This window comes from Balaenoptera acutorostrata, chromosome 1, assembly GCF_949987535.1.
Source record: "Balaenoptera acutorostrata chromosome 1, mBalAcu1.1, whole genome shotgun sequence".
NCBI lineage: Eukaryota > Metazoa > Chordata > Mammalia > Artiodactyla > Balaenopteridae > Balaenoptera > Balaenoptera acutorostrata.
In genome coordinates this window covers 54,250,058-54,270,772 of record NC_080064.1, presented here as the reverse complement: position 1 = coordinate 54,270,772, position 20,715 = coordinate 54,250,058, and the positions used below count along the sequence as shown (strand labels likewise).

Genomic DNA, 20,715 nt, shown 5'->3' with positions numbered 1-20,715 from the left:
AACTATGAAAATAACATAAATACTATACTCTCAACTAGAAACTAAGTAATTCAAAAGTTAAAGTTTTGTGACAAGATAACCTAATTAGACAGGTTCTTCTGGAAAAAAGAATTATGTGTTCTGAAATAGAACAGATTTTTAACTGGTTAATATGAAGAAAACAAAGTTGGAAGCTCCCCATACTATCTTCATCATTTCGGTCTATATAAATAAGTATTCTACCTATTGATGGACCTTATGGTAGCACAGGAAACAAACTAAGAGATAATGCAGCAGCAATAAAAAAAAACTCATTTTGTTTCAATAATTACCTAGATATAGTTTAATGTGGGTTTTATGAATAAACAAAGGTACATACTTTTAAAAATCACAAATAAGGATGATGGGAACTGTAGACATATTTCAGACTATGATTATTGCTGCACTGAATCCCCTTAATTAGCTGCAAAGATTAAAAGCCTTTTTATTTTGTCATAGAACACCTTACTCTTCAAATCACATCTGATCTTGTAATACTGAAATTTAAGGTCTCTAATGTCAAACTTTACAATCTACAACTATAAAATCATCACTACCCATTTCATAGAAAAAAGATTGCAAACCTTCTCTATTTTTCATATCAGCCAGCATTGTCTTCAAAAACTTTTAGCTCTTATTTCATACCTTTACAAAATCTAAATAGTCGGCATTGGTTCTTTCTCCACCAAGTCTAACAGGAACTAGAATAATAACAGCTTTGTCATCTGTATTATCAGAGGCCATGGAAGTGCACTGTTTATCAATTACATCAGAACTGTAAACTGAGAAAAACACAATTAATATGTATTAAATTTTATAAAAATGATTTTCAGAAACATTTGTACCCTAATTTTCCCCCCCACAATGGCCAGTCATATGATCTCTGACATCACTAACAAGGTCTCAATGAGTTAAAAAATACCTACCTCATTTATGCATTCAATAGATATTTATCAAATAACTACTATATGGCACTGGGTCCTCAGCAGTGAGCAAAATGGAGAAAAACCCCTCCCTCATAAGGCATACCATCTAACACATAGGGAAGTAGACAATAAATAAGTAAAATATAAGATATGTCAGATGATGATAGGTGCTTTCAAGAAAAACAAGGGAGAAAAAGATGGATAAGAAATGTAGAGAAGGGATGCAATTTAAAATAAGGTGGTAGGGAAGTCAAGACTTAAAGAAAGAAAGAAATCAAGAAATGCAGATACCTGGGGGGAAGAGATTCCACATAGAAAGATCAGCAAGTGCAAATGTCTTAAAGCAGAAGCATTGCCAGCTTGTTCCAGGAACAAGAGAGCAGTGCCTCTGCAGGGAAGTGAGCAAGGGGTACAATAGTACAAAATGAGGTTAGGAGATAAAGTTACAGATGGGGAGAGAACGAAGACAGATTGTGGGAAATCTTAAAAGCCATTAATAAAGACTTCAGTCTTTACTTTGAGTGAGATGGGAAGCCGCTGAAGAGATTTTTAGGAAAGGAATGTCCTGCTCTGATTTATACTTTACCAGTCTGGTTCCTGTGTTAACAGACTGCAGAGGGCAATGGCTGAAGCATAGAGAAGTTAGAAAGCCACAGCAGGAACCCAGCAAGAGATGATGGCGGCTTGAACAAAGGCAGTAATTGTCAAGATATGGAACGGTCATGGGATGATCATGTGGAGGTGGTGAAAACTGATCAGTTGAAAATGAAGAACTCCCTAATACATTAAACATAAGATGTGAGAGGAAAAAAGGAGTCATAGATGATTTGAGTGGTTTTCATATAAGCAAACAGAGTAGGCGGGCTGCCATTTACAAAGACATAGAAGACTGTAGGAAGGGAAAATATAGAAAGGAGGAGTGGGAATTCAGTTTCAGACATGCTAAGTTTGAGATATCTATTAGACATGCAAGCAGGGAGGATGAGTAGGCAGGTAAGGACATAAAGGCCTGCGTTTGGGGACAGGTCTGGGATGGAGCTATAAATTTGGGAATTGACAGGACCCAGACGGTACTGTAAAGCTATGAGACTGGGTAAATCCAAATCTGTATACACAGAAAAAAAAGTTGAGATCTAAAGACGTAGCACAACACACCAAGTACTTTAGAGATAGGGGGATAAGGAAGAATCCGCACAGGAGCCCGTGAAGGAGCAGACACAATGGTAAAAGGAAAACCTGAAGAGTAGTGTTCTGGAAACTAAGTAAATAAAACATTACAAGGAGTGGGGGAGAAGTCAACAGTGTCAAATGCTGCTGACAGATTGTGAGGTAAAGACTGAGAAGTGACAACTGGATTTAGTGAGATTAAATTATTGACAAGAGTAGTTTTGGTAGAGTGATGGGTATGAGAGCCTAAGTGGATAGTTCAAGAGAAAATGGGTGGATTTGGTGGAAGCAAATACAGACAAAACTTTATTTTGTTTTGTTCAACAAAAAAAATAGTTTTATTCAAAACTTACTTTACACCCATACTCCCTGTCAGCAAACTCTTTTACTCTTCCACAGTTAGCTGATTAACAAATTCTGCCACTGCTGTTCCAGTTCTTCCCTAAATTCCAAATTTAGATTATGAGCTATCATAGTCTCCTGTTCACCTGCTTCCCTATCCCCCATAGTCAGTCTAAACCGAAGCCACAAAAATGGAAAAACAGTTCTTTCCATGTTTCAATTCTGTCATTTTATTTTTGCTAAACTACTCAGTAAAGCCTTCTAATTATAAACCTTTAAATTCTCTCACTTTTCTGAGGCAGTGCACACATGACCATCCCTATCTTCCACTTTCCACTAGTAATAGTATTTCCACTAGCATATACAAGTTCTTCCTTATCAAATGCTTCTTACCCTTCAGTCTAATTCAACACACATTGATTGATGGCCAACTATTCCTTGAAGTTTTCTATGCCAGAGAAATATAAAAGTAAATAAGATCCTTACTTCATAGTGTCTGGCTCAATTGTTTTGGTATTTTTCCTTCACTTTCAACATATGTAAGGGCTATGAAATAATCCAATTCCATAACACAGGCTCACTACAGCAGTGATTGTCAACCAAATGGTTCTGGTACCTTTCCCCTACCCCTGCTACCTTGATAATCATTGATCTACAAGGAGATACAGATAAGCACAAAGTGATATCAAAAGTGAATTACAAGCACAATATTTAATAGAGGTATTTCCAAAATGTTACAGAACAAAGAATAATAAACTAATTCTACCTGATGGGAGCTGGTAAAGCCTTCACCAAAGGTGTACCTTAGAGCATGTTCATAAAGAATGAGTAAGAGTTAACAAAAGGCATTTTAATAATAAGGGGCATTCTAAGCAGAGGCAATAATACCAGCAAAGACACGGAAAAAAGATAATGATAGTATGCCCAAGGAATGGCTTGCAGGTTGATGGTACTTTGGTGTATCAGCATGGAAGATAGTGTTGAGAGGTGATGCTGGAAATGTAGGTCAAGACAAATGGTAAAGAACTTCATGTGCTTTACATGCTACAATAACTTGAGACTAAATAGACAGTCATTGGTTTTAAATTAAGGGACATGATCAATTTCTTTTGATCAGATGAATGAGAAAAAGAAAAGAAAGATAGGGAAATCAAGTTAAAGTCCAAGTTAGAGATAAGGGTCTTATCTAAATCAATGAGAGTGAAGAAGAGAGAACAGATTTCAGATGCATTTTTTTAAGTATAATTTGTTAAGCTTTGGTTGACTAACTAGATATAAGCAACGAAAAGAGTCAAGAATAAGTACGCACGCATGTGGACATGATACTATTAGTGAAGAGAAAATAGAAAGCAAGAAAGGAGTGGTGTAGAGGGGAATGACAGGTTTAATCTTAAACACGCTGAATTTTAAGTGTTTGTAGAACATCCAGATGGAAATATTTGAAGGACAGCAGAAAATACGAGTTACCTCATATTAACACAAGTAGCACTAGAAATACAGTTTTAGAAGTCCTAGTATATAGAGCACAGTCCTAACTACTTAAAGGCATGGAAAAATATGCAATTACAAAGGAAGAGAATACAGAATGAGAGGAAGAGAAAATGAATAGAAAGTGGAGCTTTTAAAAACACTAATGAAGATGGGGGTGTGGAGGGGAATTATTAATAGACTCTGGCTTCACCTAGTTCCTAACCTCACAATCTATCAAAATGCACTACAGTAATATAAACTCTCCCTTTAGAATTTTAAACACCAGTGTTCAAAATTTTAAGATCTACTTCAAATTACACAAACCACTTAGATATTGAGTAGCTTTGTGTTCTTTAATTAACTAACAATATGTAACGCATAAGACCAAGGCTGACTGATATCAATAAAAGCACAAAAGGCAAATTCATAAATTATTTAATGACTAATTGTTTAAGCACATCCTCTGGCTTAATTAGAACTCTTAACACAGTACATTTTACTTGCAAGATTTCCTACCTGAAAAGCAAATACAGTACCTGCAAAATTCACACACTCATCTGAAAACTTAAAACTTTCATGTGCATATGGCTATAATCATGGCTTATCAGTCTTTCTTAAAAATCCAATTAACCTTAACAAAAGGCCGAACAAAATGCATGTGTATTTGGTAACGATCATATCCACACTATAAACACTAGTCAGTTACCAGGGTAATCGCAAGCATTTTGTAAATACCCTTATATTAAACATAATTGAAGTATATTTAACTTTCCCCAAACATTAACATATTTTATCCTCTTAACAGCATTTCGGTAAAAAATAAACAACATGAGGTGTTTTATTTTGAAGGCACTTTTATTTTATTAGGAAATTAAGGTCTCTATTTTATCCCCAATAGAGTTTCAAAATTACTATAGATACTGGTCATTAAACAGAATACCCATAACAATAAAACAAAGCAACATTCTGGACAATAGCTGCATCATGATCAGATGATTTACTGAAGGACGAGTGAGAAACAAATCAAACAGAGAATTTTCCTTCCTTGAAACACATCCCCAATGAGATGAGACTTGGCAGACATGCACCCCAAGTATATACCTATGTTAAATTTTCCCAACTATCTTTTTTAAGTAGTCATTTTAAATATTGAAATTTTCCTTAAGAACTTATTTTAATATTGCAACTAATAATTCATAGTATATATTCAATCAAGAAATATTTAATCAGTGCCTATACAGAGTGCAATGTAGGAACAAAAATGTGTAAAACATGGTCCCTACTTTCATCATTTACAGTATAATTGGGATAAGCTAAATACTTATGAAAAATCTAATTATAAATGGTATTGGGAAAACTGGACAGCCACATGCAAAAGAATAAAATTGGACCACTATCTTATACCATACACAATAATTAAATCAAAATCGACCATCAAAGATTTGAACACAAGACCTGAAACCACAAACTCCTAGAAGAAAACAGGTAGAAAGCTCCTTGACATTGGTCTTGGTGATAATTTTTTTAATTTGACACCACAACAAAAGCAAAAATAAACAAATGAGAATACATCAGACTAAAAAGCTTCTGTACAGCAAAGGAAACCATCAACAAAATGGAAAGGTAACTTACCAAACAGAAGAAAATATTTGCAATCATAAATCTGATAAGGGGTTAATATTCAAAATATACAAAGAACTCACATAATTCAACATCAAAAAAATAAATAATCCAATTAAAAAAATGGGCAGAAGATCTGAAGAGACATTTTTCCGAAGAAGCCATACAAATGGCCAACAGGTACATGAAAAGGTGCTCAACATCACTAATCAGAGAAATGCAAATCAAACCACAAGATATCATCTCACACCTGTTAGAATGGTTATTATCAAAAAGACAAGAAACAACAAATGTTGTTGAAGATGTGGAGCAAAGGGAACCCTTGTGCACTGTTGCTGAGAATGTAAGTTGGTGCAGCCACTATGGAAAACAGTACAGTGGTTCCTCAAAAAAATTAAAAATAGAACTACAATGTGATCCAGCAATTCAACTTCTGGGTATTTACCTGAAGAAACGAAACCACTATCTCAAAAAGATAAATGCACCCCCTTTAATCACTGCAGCATTATTTACAATAGCCAAAATATGGAAACAACCTAAGTGTCCATCAATGGATAATGGATAAAGAAAATGTGGTACGTATATACAGTAGAATATTATTTAGCCATAAAAAAGAATGAAGCCTTGCCATTTGTGACAACATGCACAGACCTTGAGGGTGTTATGCTAAGTGAAATAAGTCAGACAGAGAAAGACACATACTGTATGATCTCACTTATACGTGGACTCTAAAAAGCAAAACAAAATGAATAAACAAAACACCAAGCTCACAGATACACAGAACAGACTGATGGCTGGCAGAAGTGGGATGGGGGGACACAATGGGTGAAGGGCGCTAAAAGGTACAACTGCCAGCTATAAGATAAATAAGTCATAAGGATATAATGTACAGCATGGGGATGGGCACTATAGTTAATAATACTGTATTGTATATTTGAAAGTTCTCATCACAAGAAAAAAAATTTTCTAACTATGTATGGTGACGGATGCTAAGTAGACTAATTATGGTGATCATTCACAATATATACAAATATTGAATCATTATGTTATACATCTGAAACTAATATAATGTTATATATCAATTATACCTAAATTTTTAAAAAGGTTTGACCAAATAAATGGATAAAAAGTAGAATTATATAATACATTCCTCACCTGTACAATCTTGAGCAACATAAATAGTTATTCCTTGTAAATCTGGGTGTCTTGCTTCTTCAACTGCTTTTCTGAGAAAATAACAAGCATTATCCTTTAAAATCCTAACTAACATTTCCAGTTAATAACCAAAGATTAAATTTAAGGGAAAAGAAAGCCATCATTTTCTTGACTTTCCTATTTACCCTATAGCATCTGCTTCCAAAACTATCATCTGAATGGTATCAAAAATCAAGTCAATTTTTTCAAAGTAGAATATTACATAAAATTACTCAAAAAACATTAAAACATAAGTTTAAAAAACATATTTTAAAATTCTTGGGTACAAAGGTGTGAACCCCACCCTGCCCCCCAAAAAAGAATTTCTCTCAAACTCACCTGGCTATATTTAATGTTTTCTACCCAGTGGTATTACAATATGCTTCAAGGTTTGCTTCGTATTAACTGACATTACTGACTAGCAAAGTATGATTGTCCTCTGGTACATTTATGAAAGATTTTTTCTTTTCTTTAAACAATAGCATGACCTTTTTCCTTCATTCAAAAACCTATATGACCTGAACAAATGAATTTTCTACTTTCAAGTCTTAGAATTCTATAAGTAAAACTACAAATTGAAAAATATTTCCAAGTGAGTACAATATTCTCAATGGTGCACATGAAGTGAGAAAAAAAATCACAATAATATATGTAAAAGGAAATTACACAAATTGTGGAAAAATACTTTTATTTAACTGTATCTTTATAATTTTTTAACTTAACATGCCTTATTATGCATGTTTGTATGTGTTAATATAAAAGAGGGATGGGAAAACCATGGCCCATAGTCCAAGCATGACCTGTGGCCTGTTTTTGTACAGCCTGCAAGCTAAGAATGGTTTTTACAGTTTTCAACGACTGTAAAACAAAAAAAGAAAAAAAAGAGCAAAATGAGCAATAGAGCCCTTATATAGCCTGCAAAGCCTAAACTATTTACCATTAGGCCTTTTATAGAAAAAGTGTTCTGATCCCTGGGGTACAGAACATAACATTTTGAAGAGTAGAAACCATGCTTTTATGATTATGTTTTTATACATGTCATACCAAGCTGGACTTGACATTATTAACAATCCATTTAATAATATTAGGCAACTACTTTTTCAACTATAAGCATCTGACCTATAAAATATAAAAGCCTGTTAATAAGCAAAAAAAACCTTTGTACTAATTTGGATTTTGTATATTATTCTAAATAGACTAGATTTACTATAACATGCTGTACTTGGATGACAATATTAATGATTCAGTTAATAATAATAGTGGGACACAATAAATAAGACAATTTTTTTTAAAACTTAAGTAGCATCCAAATAATTGGCACATAAAAAGCTGAGGTATAGTGAAATTTGACTTTCGACTTTTTTCTAACTACTCTGAATGTCACAGACACTTTATTTTACTATGATATAATTATAATATTAATAGTCCCATACATTTACAATTCACAAGAATTTGATGTGTGCAAAGAAATGCTGAAAACATCAATTTTAGCTCTTGACATTTCATTACACTATCAGTACATTACAGCCCGCAGGTTACACTATTAAAAAAAAAAACTATAATGTTATGCATGTTCCAAGGTTGAAAGAGTTGTTAGTTTTTAGAACATTTCAATAAGGTAGTCTAATGAAAACCTGGTTAGAAGGAGACCTTGGGTATCTATACCTATGAGCAAAAGAAGAAAAATTTGTCAGTAGATAAATTAAATGTAACTAGAGTCACAACATGTCTTGTTTTTTCCCTAACAGTAAATGAAAGCTACTTTATGAATATTCTCATACAGTTAGACTTTAAAAGTTCCAATAATACATATGCACTGCAAAAATCACTACCTCTGAGCCTGAGGACCTCTGTCACAAGATGAAAGATTTTAAAACAATTTTACCTTAAAATGTGAGCAACCACAGCTGGTCCATACCAATCTCCAGCTTTTTTCCCAGACTTCTTTCCATATTCTATTAGTTGATGTAAACCAAAGAGAGCCAAGCGGGAATCACCAAACCAAGAGATGATTTTCCTGTGATAAATTTCATTTTGCATTTCACGATCATCAGAATATCTCCCGATTGTTTCCTTCAGAGAAATTGTTGGGGTTTTGAGTTCTCTTTCCACTGAAAGCGATGCTTCGAATGATGCAGTAAATTTTTTTACAGTGTTGGAAGTCCATGATTCAGAGTCTGAATTTTCAATGTTCAAAGCATCAGGCCAGGTCCAAGCTATAGCAGTTCCAAAGCAAGGTATTCAGATCTTTTAAATAGTTAGACTTTAACAATTCTACTAAAATAAGTATGTAGCATTTAAAGTCATATGGGTTACTAAACTAAAATAGCAAAGTCAGAAATAGGCAAATTTATAGTGACAGAAAGTAGATTAATGGCTGCCTATAGGGAAGGAGGGGTATTGGGAATGACTGCTAATGGGTATGAGGTTTCTTTGGGGGAAGATGAAAATGTCCTAAAATTAGATTATGGGGATAATTGTAGAACTCTGTAAATATACTAAACACCACTGAATTGTTGTTCACTTTAAATGAGTGAAATTATGGTATGTTGATTATATCTAAATAAAGCTGTGTAAAAAAACAAATAAAGGTACAAGCAGAGGAAACATGCCAATATACCAATGATGTTTACTTTTGAGTTGAAATATTATTCTCCGGACTTTTCTGTAGTTTCTAAGGTTTTTTTTTTTTTTTAATTTTATTTATTTATGGCTGTGTTGGGTCTTCGTTTCTGTGCGAGGGCTTTCTCTAGTTGCGGCAAGTGGGGGCCACTCTTCATTGCGGTGCGTGGGCCTCTCACTATCGCGGCCTCTCTTGTTGCAGGGCACAGGCTCCAGACGCGCAGGCTCAGTAGTTGTGGCTCACGGGCCCAGCTGCTCCGCGGCATGTGGGATCTTCCCAGACCAGGGCTCAAACCCGTGTCCCCTGCATTGAGAGGCAGACTCTCAACCACTGTGCCACCAGGGAAGCCCCCTCTAAGGTTTTTTAAATGGGGATATATTACATATAATCAGGAAAAAATTACCGAAATGAAAGAGAAAAAATAGTAAACTTAGGTACAAATGGACAATTCTGGAATATGTTTTTCTTTCTTTTCTTTTTTTTTGACAGTGCTAAGGTGGCATAAAGACTTTTGTATTCCATTACCAGTACCGCTCACCAGACATCCAGTCTTGACTACCCAAAGGCACAATAAACATATTCACTAACAATCATAGTATTTATGAGAGTTTAACTTCAGAAAGTGGATTTTGTTTTGGTTATATGTTAAAATAGAAGTTTGACCATGGAAGTTTAATAGTTCTTTGCAAGGTGTTTTTTTTTCTCATACAGTCCTTTCAAAATAACTTTATTATTTAGGGAATAACATCAATTCTCTAGTAAATGAAGTTAATAAATGAAGTCATTAGAGATCAAAGATTCCCCCCCAAATCAATTATATCACTACCTCACTGTTTTCAATAACGCAACAGTCCCCAAACATTCATGTAATTTCAAGCTAACAAAATGAGTCACAGATTCAGAGACCTAGTCAGGAGTGTGAAAAGTATTCCAATTCTTGTCCATGATTGCATGAGACTATAAATAAATCATCCCAGAAAAAGCTGAAAAATTCCTTTTCCTTGCAATATCCACACTGCTCTTGAATAAACATTCTCTCCAAATGATCTCATCAATAATCCCTACAGGGCTTCCCTGGTGGCGCAGTGGTTAAGAATCCGCCTGCCAATGCAGGAGACACGGGTTCGTGCCCCAGTCCGGGAAGATCCCACATGCCGCGGAGCAACTAGGCCTGTGAGCCACAACTACTGAGCCTGCACGTCTGGAGCCTGTGCTCCGCAACGGGAGAGGCTGCGACAGTGAGAGGCCCGTGCACCACAATGAAGAGTGGCCCCCGCTCGCCGCAGCTAGAGAAAGCCCTCGCACAGAAACAAAAACCCAACACAGCCATAAATAAATAAATAAATAAATAAATATTAAAAAAAATAATAATCTCTACAGAAAGGTTATTAAATATTTGCCATGCACTGCAGAAAATTGTCTGACACTTAAAAAAATAAAGCAACACTTACTAATAACCAGATATGATAGCCTATAATGGTAAACTAAAATCCTCCAACAAATGTACACATTATATAAAAATGAACTAATAGAAATGGTAAGAAAGGTGGCACATTGGAAAAAATAGATATATGTAAGTTAGTATCAATGACATTTCTGAGAGTCTAAAAGTCTAAGCATGATGACCTTATTAAGAAAATGCCCTAATCAATTTAACTGATTATAATCACATTTATAAAGATAAAAATAATTTTAAAGCATAAAACTGTAAAATTTCTTAAGATTTAAATAATGTAAAAACATTAACTGCTCAATAATTTTCTGCTCAAAGTCACTGCTGTTGACCTGCCCAGAATTTACTGAACTGGAGATAATCCAGAGTTCAATCAAAAAGAACTAAATGATAACAGCAACAAAAAATCCAAAGACTACTAAAATTTGAACTTAATTAACTCATAGTCGTAGTCATGAATAATACTTACGTTTAACCTGTATGTTTGAAAGGTGAATGGCCCAGCCCAACAAAGATGTTACATGCTAGATTAGTTACAACTTTAGAAGACATATGGGACTCAGGAAATTAACATCAGGGAATTTTATTCAGTTTGCAAGCTAGAGTTCAAATTTAAAAAACAGTAACAATAACAAAACCCCCCAAAACCAGAGATTTGATTTACCTCTACCAAGGAAGTGTAGTACGAGTCCTTGAGCCAACAGCATCTGGCCAGTTCTTAGTGTACAGCCCCAACCACAGTCTGTTGTCAAAGCTGAGCCTTCTATTGGAGGAAACTCTTCCCTGTAGGTAAGCCATATTCTTGAAATGAAGTCTTTACGAAATTCTTCTACACTTCCCGCAATCACATGATCTTCTACTGTACATCCTGAGCTTACAGGTAACAGTTCGTTTTCATCTACAAAATAAAAATATAAACTATACTCTAAATAAATGCAAAGAAATGTCAATAATGGTACTATAATCCCATTACTCTCCATATAGAGCACAGCACAATCTTTCTAATTCTTTTTTTTCAATTTAAATGAAGATAAGTCTCATATTCCTCCTATTCAGGCTGTTATGAAAATCAAATGAGAATGAATGCTGAAATGTTCTGTACACTCTGGTGCTAACTAATATAAGGTATTATCAGTACTACTGTTATTAATAATAATATCCTATATTCTGAATATAATCAACTCTCTTATGAGGACATAATATAAAAATATATTTTCTTATTGCCTCATTTGGCTCAGGATATAGATATTAGTGCTCTCTAAAATGAGATTTGCAAATAAAATATCATGATTTATCAATATGTAAAAATGTATGTAATCACATAACTAGTTCTTAAAATCAAATAAAATGTGCACATTGTATTTATTGTCATGAATATTTATACTCAAATTATAAAATCAAAACTAACAAGCTAAACAGTAAGAATATAAAATTCTTAAATATATTTGTATCCTTTCATGTTGAAGTATATATATTTTTAAATTGTTGTGACCCACATATATCATTTTTAAAGGCTTTTCCAAATTGATTATCTCTTATGCAATTTCTATGTGAAAACTATGGTCACTATTTGCCCAATAATTTACAAAACACTAGTGCTCAAAATGAACTAACATTTCTTGATTCTTCCAGACAGAAAGTCTTAGTCATCTTTTCAACCTCAGAATGAAGCACAGTGCCTAGCACAAATAGATCCTAATAAATGTTGGCTGGCTTGGGTGGGTGGATGCATAGGTAGATAAATCTGCCCGTAACTCTCAATTCCAAGGAGTTTAATTTCCAATGCCCTTCTAAAGGATGTTAAAGCAGTGTTATCATGCTTTTATTCCTCATCTTTCCTGCACCTATCCCTTTTCAAGCTCATTCTGAAAAAAATTACAATCACCCAAACTTCATAATATTCAGCTTAATGGAGCTAAGTTGTAGCATATAGTGTCAGTGGTAATGAAAAGAATACATGCCGGGGAGACCTTCAAGATGGCAGAGGAGTAAGACGTGGAGATCACCTTCCTCCCCACAAATACATCAAAAATACATCTACATGTGGAACAACTCCTACAGAACACCTACTGAACGCTGGCAGAAGACCTCAGATTTCCCAAAAGGCAAGAATATCCCCACGTACCTGGGAAGGGCAAAAGAAGAAAGAAAACACAGAGACAAAAGAATAGGGACAGGACCTGCCCCTCTGGGAGGGAGCTGTGAAGGAGGAAAAGTCTCCACACACTAGGAAGCCCCTTCACTGGCGGAGACGGGGGAGTTACGCTGGGGGAAGCTTCAGAGCCACGGAGGAGAGCGCAGCAATAGGGGTGCAGAGGGCAAAGTGGAGAGATTCCCTCACAGAGGATCACTGCCGACCAGCACTCACCAGCCCAAGAGGCTTGTCTGCTCACCCGCCAGGGCAGGTGGGGGCTGGGAGCTGAGGCTCGGGCTCAGAGCACAGACCCCAGGGAGAGGACTGGGGTTGGCTGCGAGAAGACAGCCAGAAGGAGGCCATTGTGCCACAGCTAGCCAGGAGGGAGTCCAGGAAAAACTTTGGACCTGCTGAAGAGACAAGAGACCATTGTTTCAGGGTGCATGAGGAGAGAGGACTCCTTCCCCATGTGCCCACAGAAGGCAGAGTACCACCTAAGCAAGCTCCAGAGACGGGCACAAGCTGCGGCTATCAGCTTGGACCCCAGAGATGGGCACGGAATGCTATGCTGCCACCGCTGCCACCAAAAATCCTGTGTGCAAGCACAGGTTACTACCCACACCCCCCCGGGAGCCTGTGCAGCCGGCCACTGCCTGGGTCCCAAGATCTAAGGACAACCTCCCCGGGAGAACACACGGTGCGCCTCAGGCTGTTGCAATGTCATGCCAGCCTGTGCCGCCACAGGCTTGCCCCGCATTCCAATTATGACTATTGTACCCTCTTTCTCCCTGGCCTGAGTGAGCAAGAGACCCCTAATCAGTCGCTGCTTCAACTCCCTCCTGTCTGGGCAGGGAACAGATGCCTGAGGGTGACCTACATGCAGAGGCGGGGCCAAAACCACAGCTGAACCCCAGGAGCTGTGCGAACAAAGAAGAGAAAGGGAAATTTCTCTGTGCAGCCTCAGGAACAGCAGATTAAATCCCCACAATCAAGCTGATGAACCCTGCATCTGTGAAATACCTGAATAGACAACGAATGTTCCCAAAATTGAGGCAGTGGACTTTGGGAGCAACTGTAGACTTGGGGTTTGCTTTCTGCATCTGATTTGTTTCTGGTTTTTATGTTTCTCTCAGTTTAGTTTTTAGTGCTTGTTATCACTGGTGAATTTGTTTATTGGTTTGGTTGTTCTCTTCTTTTTTTAATTTCTTTTTTATTTATTTTTTCCCCCTTGTTTCTCTTTTTGTGACTGTGTATGCATATGTTTCTTTGTGTGGTTTTGTCTGTTTAGGTTTGCTTTTACCATTTGTCCTAGGGTTCTGACTGTTCTTTTTTTTATTATTATTTCTTTTTATGAGTGTGTGTGTGTACGTTACTTTGTGTGATTTTGTCAGTTTTGCTTTTACCATTCGGTTTGGGGTTCTAACTGGTTTTTTTTTTTTCTTTTCCCCTTTTTTTTCTTCCTTTTCTTTCAAGCCGTGGGGCTGGCAGGGTCTTGGTGCTACAGCCGGATGTCAGGCCTGAGCCTCCAAGGTGGGAGAGCCAAGTCCAGGACATTGGACCACCAGAGACCTCCCAGCCCCACGTAATATCAATTGGTGAGAGCTCTCCCAGAGATCTCCACCTCAACGCTAAGACCCAGATCCACCCAATGGCCAGCAAGCTCCAGTGCTGGACTCCCCATGCCAAACAACTAGCAAGACAAAAAAACAACCACACGCATTAGCATAAGGGCTGCCTAAACTCATACTAAGCTCACAGACATGCCAAAACACACCACCAGACACAGCCCTGCCCACCAGAAGATCCAGGCCCACCTACCAGAACACAGGCACCAGTCCCCTCCACCAGGAAGCCTACACAACACACTGAACCAACCTCACCCATTGGGGGCAGACACCAAAACCAACAGGAACAAAGAACCTACAGCCTGTGAAGAGGAGACCCCAAACACAGTAAGTTAAACAAAATGAGAAGACAGAAATACACAGCAGATGAAGGAGCAAGGTAAAAACCCACCAGACCAAACAAATGAAGAGGAAACAGGCAGTCTAACTGAAAAAGAATTCAGAATAATGATAGTAAAGATGATCCAAAACCTTGGAAATAGAATGGAGAAAATATAAGAAACGTTTAACAAGGACCTAGAAGACCTAAAGAGCAAGCAAACAGTGATGAACAACACAGTAAATGAAATTAAAAATTCTCTAGAAGGAATCAATAGCAGAATAACTGAGGCAGAAGAACAGATAAGTGACCTGGAAGATAAAATAATGGAAATGACTGCCACAGAGCAGAATAAAGAAAAACAAATGAAAAGAATTGAGGACAGTCTCAGAGACCCCTGGGACAACAATAAACACACCAACATTCGAATTATAGAGCTCCCAGAAGACGAAGAGAAAAAGAAAGGGTCTGAGAAAATATTTGAAGAGATTACAGTTGAAAGCTTCCCTAACATGGGAATGGAAATAGCCACCCAAGTCCAGGAAGCGCAGAGAGTCCCACACAGGATAAATACAAGGAAAAACACAGCAAGACATATATTAATCAAACTATCAAAAACTAAATACAAAGAAAAACTATTAAAAGCAGCAAGGGAAAGCAACAAATAACATACAAGGGAATCCACATAAGGTTAACAGCTGATCTTTCACCAGAAACTCTGCAAGCAGAAGGGAGTGGCAGGACATATTTAAAGTGATGAAAGGGAAAAACTTACAACCAAGATTACTCTACCCCACAAGGATCTCATTCAGATTTGATGGAGAAATTACAACCTTTACAGACAAGCAAAAGCTAAGAGAATTCAGCACCACCAAACCAGCTGGACAACAAACGGTAAAGGAACTTCTCTAGGCAGGAAGCACAAGAGAAGGAAAAGACTTACAAAAACAACCTGAAAACAATTAAGAAAATGGTAACAGGAACATACATATTGATAAATGTAAATGTAAATGTACCTTAAATGTAAATGGGCTAAATGCTCCAACCAAAAGGCACAGACTGGCTGAAAGGATACAAAAACAAGACCCATATATATGTTGTCTACAAGAGACCCACTTCAGACCTAGGGACACATGCAGACAGAAAGTAAGGAGATGTAAAAAGATATTCCATGCAAATGGAAATCAAAAGAAAGCTGGAGTAGCATTCTCATATCAGACGAAATAGACTTTAAAATAAAGACTGTTACAAGAGACAAAGAAGGACACTATATAACGATCAAGGGATCGATCCAAGAAGAAGGTATAACAATTGTAAATATTTATGCAACCAACATAGGAGCACCTCAATACATAAGGCAAATACTAACAGCCATAAAAGGGGAAATCGACAGTAACACAGTCATAGTAGGGGACTTTAACACCCCACTTTCACCAATGGACAGATCATCCAAAATGAAAATAAATATGGAAACACAAGCTTTAAATGATACATTAAACAAGATGGACTTAATTGATATTTATAGAACAGTCCATCCAAAAACAACAGAATACACTTTCTTCTCAAGGTCTCATGGAACATTCTCCAGGATAGATCATATCTTGGGTCACAAATCAAGCCTTGGTAAATTTAAGAAAATTGAAATCGTATCAAGTATCTTTTCCAACCACAACGCTATGAGACTAGATATCAATTACAGAAAAAAAATCTGTAAAATATACAAATACATGGAGGCTACACAATACACTACTTAATAACGAAGTGATCACTGAAGAAATCAAAGGGGAAATCAAAAAATACCTAGAAACAAATGACAATGAAAACATGATGACCCAAAACCTATGGGATGCAGCAAAAGCAGTTGTAAGAGTGAAGTTTATAGCAATACAATCTTACCTTAAGAAACAAGAAACATCTCAAATAAACAACCTAACCTTACACCTAAAGCAATTAGAGAAAGAAGAACAAAAAAACCCCAAAGTTACCAGAAGGAAAGGAATCATAAAGATCAGATCAGAAATAAATGAAAAAGAAATGAAGGAAACAATAGCAAAGATCAATAAAACTAAAAGCTGGTTCTTTGAGAAGATAAACGAAATTGATAAACCATCAGCCAGACTCATCAAGAAAAAAAGGGAGAAGACCCAAATCAATTGAATTAGAAATGAAAAAGGAGAAGTAACAATTGACACTGCAGAAACACAAACGATCATGAGAGATTACTACAAGCAACTACATGCCAATAAAATGGACAAGCTGGAAGAAATGGACAAATTCTTAGAAAAGCACTTCCTGAACCAGGAAGAAATAGAAAATATAAACAGACCAACCACAAGCACTGAAATTGAAACTGTGATTAAAAATGTTCCAACAAACAAAAGCCCAGGACCAGATGGCTTCACAGGTGAAATCTATCAAACACTTAGAGAAGAGCTAACACCTATCCCTCTCAAACTCTTCCAAAATATAGCAGAGGGAGGAACACTCCAAATTCATTCTACTATGCCACCATCACCCTGATACCAAAACCAGACAAAGATGTCACAAAAAAAGAAAACTACAGACCAATATCACTAATGAACATAGATGCAAAAATCTTCAACAAAATTCTAGCAAACAGAATCCAACAGCACATTAAAAGGATCATACACCATGATCAAGTGGGGTTTATCCCAGGAATGCAAGGATTCTTCAATATACGCAAACCAATCAATGTGATACACCATATTAACAAATTGAAGGATAAAAACCATATGATCATCTCAATAGATACAGAAAAAGCTTCTGACAAAATTCAACACCCATTTAAGATAAAAACTCTCCAGAAAGTGGGCATAGAGGGAACCTACCTCAACATAATAAAGGCCATATGTGACAAGCCCACAGCCAACATCATTCTCAGTGGTGAAAAACTGAAAGCATTTCCTCTTAGATCAGGAAGAAGACAAGGTTGCCCATTCTCATTGCTATTATTCAACATAGTTTTGGAAGTCTTAGCCATGGCAATCAGAGAAGAAAAAGAAATAAATGGAATCCAAATCGGAAAAGAAGAAGTAAAGCTGTCATTGTTTGCAGATGACATGATACTATACATAGAGAATCCTAAAGATGCTACCAGAAAACTACTAGAGCTAATCAATGAATTTGGTAAAGTTGTAGGATACAAAATTAATGCACAGAAATCGCTTGCATTCCTATACAGTAATGATGAAAAATCTGAAACAGAAATTAAGGAAACACTCCCATTTACCATTGCAGCAAAAAGAATAAAATACCTGGGAATAAACCTAAGAAGACAAAAGACCTGTATGCAGAAAACTATAAGACACTGATGAAAGAAATTAAAGATGATACAAACAGATGGAGAGATATACCTTGTTCTTGGATTGGAAGAATCAACATTGTGAAAAAGGCTATACTACCCAAAGCAATCTACAGATTCATTGCAATCCCTATCAAACTGCCAATGGCATTTTTCACAGGATTAGAACAAAAAATTTTACAATTTGTATGGAAACACAAAGACTCCGAATAGTCAAAGCAATCTTGAGAAAGAAAAACGGAGCTGGAGGAATCAGGCTCCCGGACTTCAGACTATACTACTAAGCTACAGTAATCAAATTAATATGGTACTGGCACAAAAACAGATATATACATCAATGGAACAGGATAGAAAGCCCATAGATAAACACACGCACATATGGTCACCTTATCTTTGATAAAGGAGGCAAGAGTACACAATGGAGAAAAGACAGCCTCTTCAATAAGTGGTGCTGGGAAAACTGGACAGCTACATGTAAAAGAATGAAATTAGAACACTCCCTAACACCATACACAAAAATAAACTCAAAATGGATTAAAGACCTAAATGTAAGGCCAGACACCATCAAACTCTTAGAAGAATACATAGGCAGAACACTCTATGACATAAATCACAGTAAGAGCCTTTTTGATCCACCTCCTAGAGAAACGGAAATAAAAACAAAAATAAACAAATGGGACCTAATGAAACTTAAAAGCTTTTGCACAGCAAAGGAAATCATAAACAAGACGAAAAGACCACCCTCAGAATGGGAGAAAATATTTACAAACGAAGCAACAGACAAAGGATTAATATCCAAAATTCACAAGCAGTTCATGCAGCTCAATATCAAAACAACAAACAACCCAATCCAAAAATGGGCAGAAGACCTAAATAGACATTTCTCCAAAGAAGATATACAGATTGCCAACAAACACATGTAAGGATGCTCAACATCACTAATCATTAGAGAAATGCAAATCAAAACGACTATGTGGTATCACTTCACACCGGTCAGAATGGCCATCATCAAAAAAATCTACAAACAACAAATGCTGGAGAGGGTGTGGAGAAAAGGGAACCCTCCTACACTGTTGGTGGGAATGTAAATTGATACAGCCACTATGGAGAACAGTATGGAGGTTCCTTTTTTTTTTTTTTTAATAAATTTATTTATTTATTTTTGGCTGTGTTGGGTCTTCGTTTCTGTGCAAGGGCTTTCTCTAGTTGTGGCAAGCGGGGGCCACTCTTCATCGCGGTGCGCGGGCCTCTCACTGTCACGGCCTCTCGTTGAGGAGCACAGGCTTCAGACGCGCAGGCTCAGTAGTTGTGGCTCACGGGCTTAGTTGCTCCGTGGCATGTGGGATCTTCCCAGACCAGGGCTCGAACCCGTGTCCCCTGCATTGGCAGGCAGATTCTCAACCACTGCGCCACCAGGGAAGCCCTGGAGGTTCCTTAAAAAACTAAGAATAGAACTTCCTTATGACCCAGCAATCCCACTACTGGGAATATACCCTGAGAAAACCATAACTCAAAAAGAGTCATGTACCACAATGTTCATTGCAGCTCTATTTACGATAGCCAGGACATGGAAGCAACCTAAGTGTCCATCAACAGATGAATGGATAAAGAAGATGCGGCACATATATACGATGGAATATTACTCAGCCATAAAAAGAAAAGAAATTGAGTTATTTGTAGTGAGGTCGATGGACCTAGAGTCTGTCATACAGAGTGAAGTAAGTCAGAAAGAGAAAAACAAATACCATATGCTAACACATATATATGGAATCTAAAAAAAAAAAAAAAAAGGTTATGAAGAACCTGGGGTAGACAGGAATAAAGACGCAGATGTAGAGAATGGACTTGAGGACACAGGGAGGGGGAAGGGTAAGCTGGGACGAAGTGAGAGAGTGGCATGGACTTATATATACTACCAAATGTAAAACAGATATCTAGTGGGAAGCAACCACATAGCACAAGGAGATCAGCTTGGTGCTCTGTGACCACCTAGAGGGGTGGGATAGGGAAGGTGGGAGGCAGACGTAAGAGGGAGGAGATATGGGGATATATGTATATGTATAGCTGATTCACTTTGCTATATAGCAGAAACTAACACAATGTAAAGCAATTATACTCCGATATAGATGTGAAAAAAAATTTTTTTAATTAAATAAAAAAAGATGTGGCACATATATACAGTGGAATATTACTCAGCCATAAAAAGAAATGAAATTGAGTTATCTGTAGTGAGGTGGATGGGCCTAAAGTGTGTCATACAGAGTGAAGTAAGTCAGAAAGAGAAAAACAAATACCATATGCTAACACATATGTATGGAATCTAAAGAAATGGTTCGGATGAACCTAGTGGCAGGACAGGAATAAAGACGCAGACTAAGAGAATGTACTTGAGGAAATGGCGGGTGAGGAGGGTAAGCTGGGACGAAGTGAGAGAGTGGCATGGACATATATACACTACCAAATGTAAAACAGATAGCTAGTGGGAAGCAGCTGCATAGCACA

General features: G+C 36.8%; 1 protein-coding gene across 1 annotated transcript in view; it reads right to left on the bottom strand.

The window, feature by feature from the left end:
• ATG4C (autophagy related 4C cysteine peptidase) overlaps window positions 1-20,715 on the bottom strand; it is an 85,616-nt gene that overhangs the window by 18,043 nt on the left and 46,858 nt on the right. The window contains exons 4-7 of the mRNA XM_007164341.2: window positions 11,478-11,711; window positions 8,623-8,953; window positions 6,699-6,769; window positions 664-800 (exon numbers count right to left, since the gene is read on the bottom strand). Coding sequence (XP_007164403.2) covers window positions 664-800; window positions 6,699-6,769; window positions 8,623-8,953; window positions 11,478-11,711 — 773 coding nt within the window. The remainder of the gene's footprint in view (window positions 1-663; window positions 801-6,698; window positions 6,770-8,622; window positions 8,954-11,477; window positions 11,712-20,715) is intronic.